General features: G+C 48.6%; 1 protein-coding gene and 1 pseudogene across 1 annotated transcript; one reads left to right on the top strand and one right to left on the bottom strand.

The window, feature by feature from the left end:
• Positions 1 to 431: 431 nt before the first annotated feature.
• LOC147431748 (uncharacterized) lies at positions 432 to 722 on the bottom strand (annotated as a pseudogene).
• Positions 723 to 1,393: 671 nt separating this feature from the next.
• On the top strand, positions 1,394 to 2,045 carry LOC147431747 (fructose-bisphosphate aldolase, cytoplasmic isozyme-like). The gene is made up of 2 exons (XM_086493028.1): positions 1,394 to 1,479; positions 1,574 to 2,045. Exons 1-2 carry the CDS (start codon positions 1,394 to 1,396, stop codon positions 2,043 to 2,045), a joined length of 558 nt encoding a protein of 185 aa, XP_086349154.1.
• The last annotated feature ends 686 nt before the right edge of the window (positions 2,046 to 2,731 follow it).

Raw genomic sequence — 2,731 nt, 5'->3', positions numbered from 1 at the left:
AGTGCTGCATCATCCCCCACGGCTTCTCCTCCACTTGCTCCTGCGCTTCAACTGCTCCCATCTCCCATAATGCTCAGCTGCGGCAAGATTTTCTACTCTACAGCTGGCCCCCTTAGAAATATAATTGGAGCGAAGCCAATGGCGCTAATTCTTAACACTCTCTCTCTCTCTCTCTCTCTCTCTCTCTCTCTCTCTCTCTCTCTCTCTCTCTCTCTCTCTCTCTCTCTCTCTCTCTCTCTCTCTCTCTCTTTTGGACCATAAAGGACACTTGGATATGAAATCCTTGAACATTATAATTTACAAGACCCTCTATTCGCCCTGTGCAAAACCTTTGCTAGCATGAAATTTACACGATGAAAGGCAGGTCAAGCGGCAGCTCTAACAAAAACTTAACACTATCAATCTTCATCCTTCTATGGACCAAGAGCCACCACTATGTGTGTAGGAAATTCGCAGCCATGATCAAGTCCGGAGTCATTTCTGGCTCGATGTCAAACTCCGTCTCAATGCCATTGGAAAACTGCAAAGACCAGAAGAAAAACTCGCATACCTTTTCCAGAACCGGTGTGCTTATCTCCGGAAGCTTGACTTCCCGTCTCCTTGACGCCTCCGATGGAGCTGAGCATGCTTTTGAGGGTGTTCGAGACGACGGCAGCCTTGCGATCAATGACGAACTCGAACCCCTCCGCACTCACAAGCGTGATAGTGTCCTCCTTCCGCATGGCTATGGTTTGCAACCGGCTTGATAGTGTCCTCCTTCCCTTTGCCATGGTTTGCAACCGGCTAGCCCTGCACGAGAGAGAGAGAGAGAGAGAGAGAGAGAGAGAGAGAGAGAGAGAGAGAGAGAGAGAGAGAGAGAGAGAGAGAGAGAGAGAGAGAGAGAGAGAAAGAGAGAGAGAGAGAGAGAGGGGGGGGGGACGAGGGGCGTGTGTGTGTGTGTGTACCTCGCAGAGTATCACTCTTTTTTCAAAGTGGATGAGAAGGTCCTCTCTCTCTCTCTCTATAAAAAAAACTGAACTCTCTCAAAGAGCGCGCACCGGCGCGCGCTCTTTGAGAGAGTTCAATTTTTTTAGAGAGAGAGAGAGAGAGAGAGAGAGAGACCCTTGCATCTCTACCTTGCTAGCTGCCATGGCCGCGTTCGAGGGTAAATATGCAACTGAGCGCTGCCAATTACATTGCGACCTGGCTCTCTCTCTAAAAAAATTGAACTCTCTCAAAGAGCACGCGCCGGCGCGCACTCTTTGAGAGAGTTCAGTTTTTTTTAATAGAGAGAGAGAGAGAGAGAGAGAGAGAGAGAGAGAGAGAGAGAGAGAGAGAGAGAGAGAGAGAGAGAGAGAGAGAGAGAGAGAGAGAGAGAGAGAGAGACCCTTGCATCTCTACCTTGCTAGCTGCCATGGCCGCATTCGAGGGTAAATATGCAACTGAGCTTATTGCGGCTGCCAATTACATTGCGACCTGGCAAGGGAGCCGTTTGTGGAGGTACTTAAAGAGGGTGGATTAGTCCTCGGCATCAAGGTAGATAAGGGCACTGTCGACCTTGCAGGCATGCGCTGACAGTGAGACAACCACTCAGGGATTGGACGGCCTTGCCCAATGCTGGAGCCCGATTTGCGAAGTGGAGAGCTGTGCTCAAGATTGGTCCAACTGAGCCGTCTCCTCTTGCCATACTTGAGAATGCAAATGGGTTGGCTCGCTATGCCGTACAAGCACTTCAAAGGACGGGTCCTCCTGCTGTTCCTGGTATCATGTTCTTGTCGGGCGGTCAAAGTGAGGAAGAAGCAACTTTGAATTTGAATGCCATGAATGAGCTGGATACCAAGAAGCCATGGACACTTTCTTTCTCATTTGGACGAGCATTAATGCAAGCCAACACTTTGAAGACTTGGGCTGGAAAGAAGGAAAACATTCCTACAGCACAAGCTGCTTTGCTTGCCCGATGCAAGGCCAACTCTAGTGAGGCGGCTGTACTTGGCAAATATGTTGGAGATGCTGCTAAGGGCGTTGGCACTAATGAATCGCTTCATGTTGCCAACTACAAGTATTAGCTCTCATATTCTTAAGCTATTGAGTTTTGATTGCAATGATGTTTCATGTTCTGTAATAATGTTTAAGTGTGGGGGTGGCTGCAGAATGAAGCAAATGGGCTATTTTTCTGAGGTTTATGTAACGGGCATCTTTATCATGATTTAATTTAGCTACCATTTATTCCTAGTAAAGAGAGAGAGAGAGAGAGAGAGAGAGAGAGGGCAACGCAGGGTTGCGAAATCAGAAGCAGAAGCAACAGAAAGTAAGGAGAGAAAACCAGCAGAGATGCCGCCCAAATTGGATCCCTCGTAGATAGTGGAAGGGACGACATCAACCTTGGCTTGACGATTTTGGACAATGAGCTTGACGATAACGCGCAGGCCCTTCCAGTCCTTGGTAATCTCCTTGGCGATGTCTTCTTTTATAACCTTCTTGGGCGACAGACCCAGAGGCCCAACCTTGGGTGCCAATGAAGAGGTAGCTCCAACCTCCTCATATTCTTGTTGCCCTTGCTTTATCAGCATTGCATCTTCATCGTGGGGCCAAAACATGCATCACTCAGCTTCATGTCTACTGTTTGTTGGAGTTTACAGGTGGCTCCCTCAATGGTGACGTTGAAATGGAGCACAACTAGAAGTAGGAGAGCAATTAGCGCCGCTACCCTTGTGATCAAAGCCCTCAAGGAGCCCAAGCGCGATAGGAAGAA

This window comes from Adiantum capillus-veneris, chromosome 21 (assembly GCF_014529385.1).
Source record: "Adiantum capillus-veneris isolate H3 chromosome 21, ASM1452938v2, whole genome shotgun sequence".
Classification (NCBI taxonomy): domain Eukaryota; kingdom Viridiplantae; phylum Streptophyta; class Polypodiopsida; order Polypodiales; family Pteridaceae; genus Adiantum; species Adiantum capillus-veneris.
Note: the sequence above shows the minus strand (reverse complement) of the source record. Positions and strands in the feature narration are given on the sequence as shown.

Excerpts from the sequence above, each read along its gene's own strand:
- LOC147431747 (XM_086493028.1), top strand. The coding sequence starts at position 1,394 with ATGGCCGCATTCGAGGGTAAATATGCAACTGAGCTTATTGCGGCTGCC. Across the intron at positions 1,480-1,573 it reads CAAGGGAGCCGTTTGTGGAG|GGATTGGACGGCCTTGCCCA; the intron begins GTACTTAAAGAG and ends ACAACCACTCAG.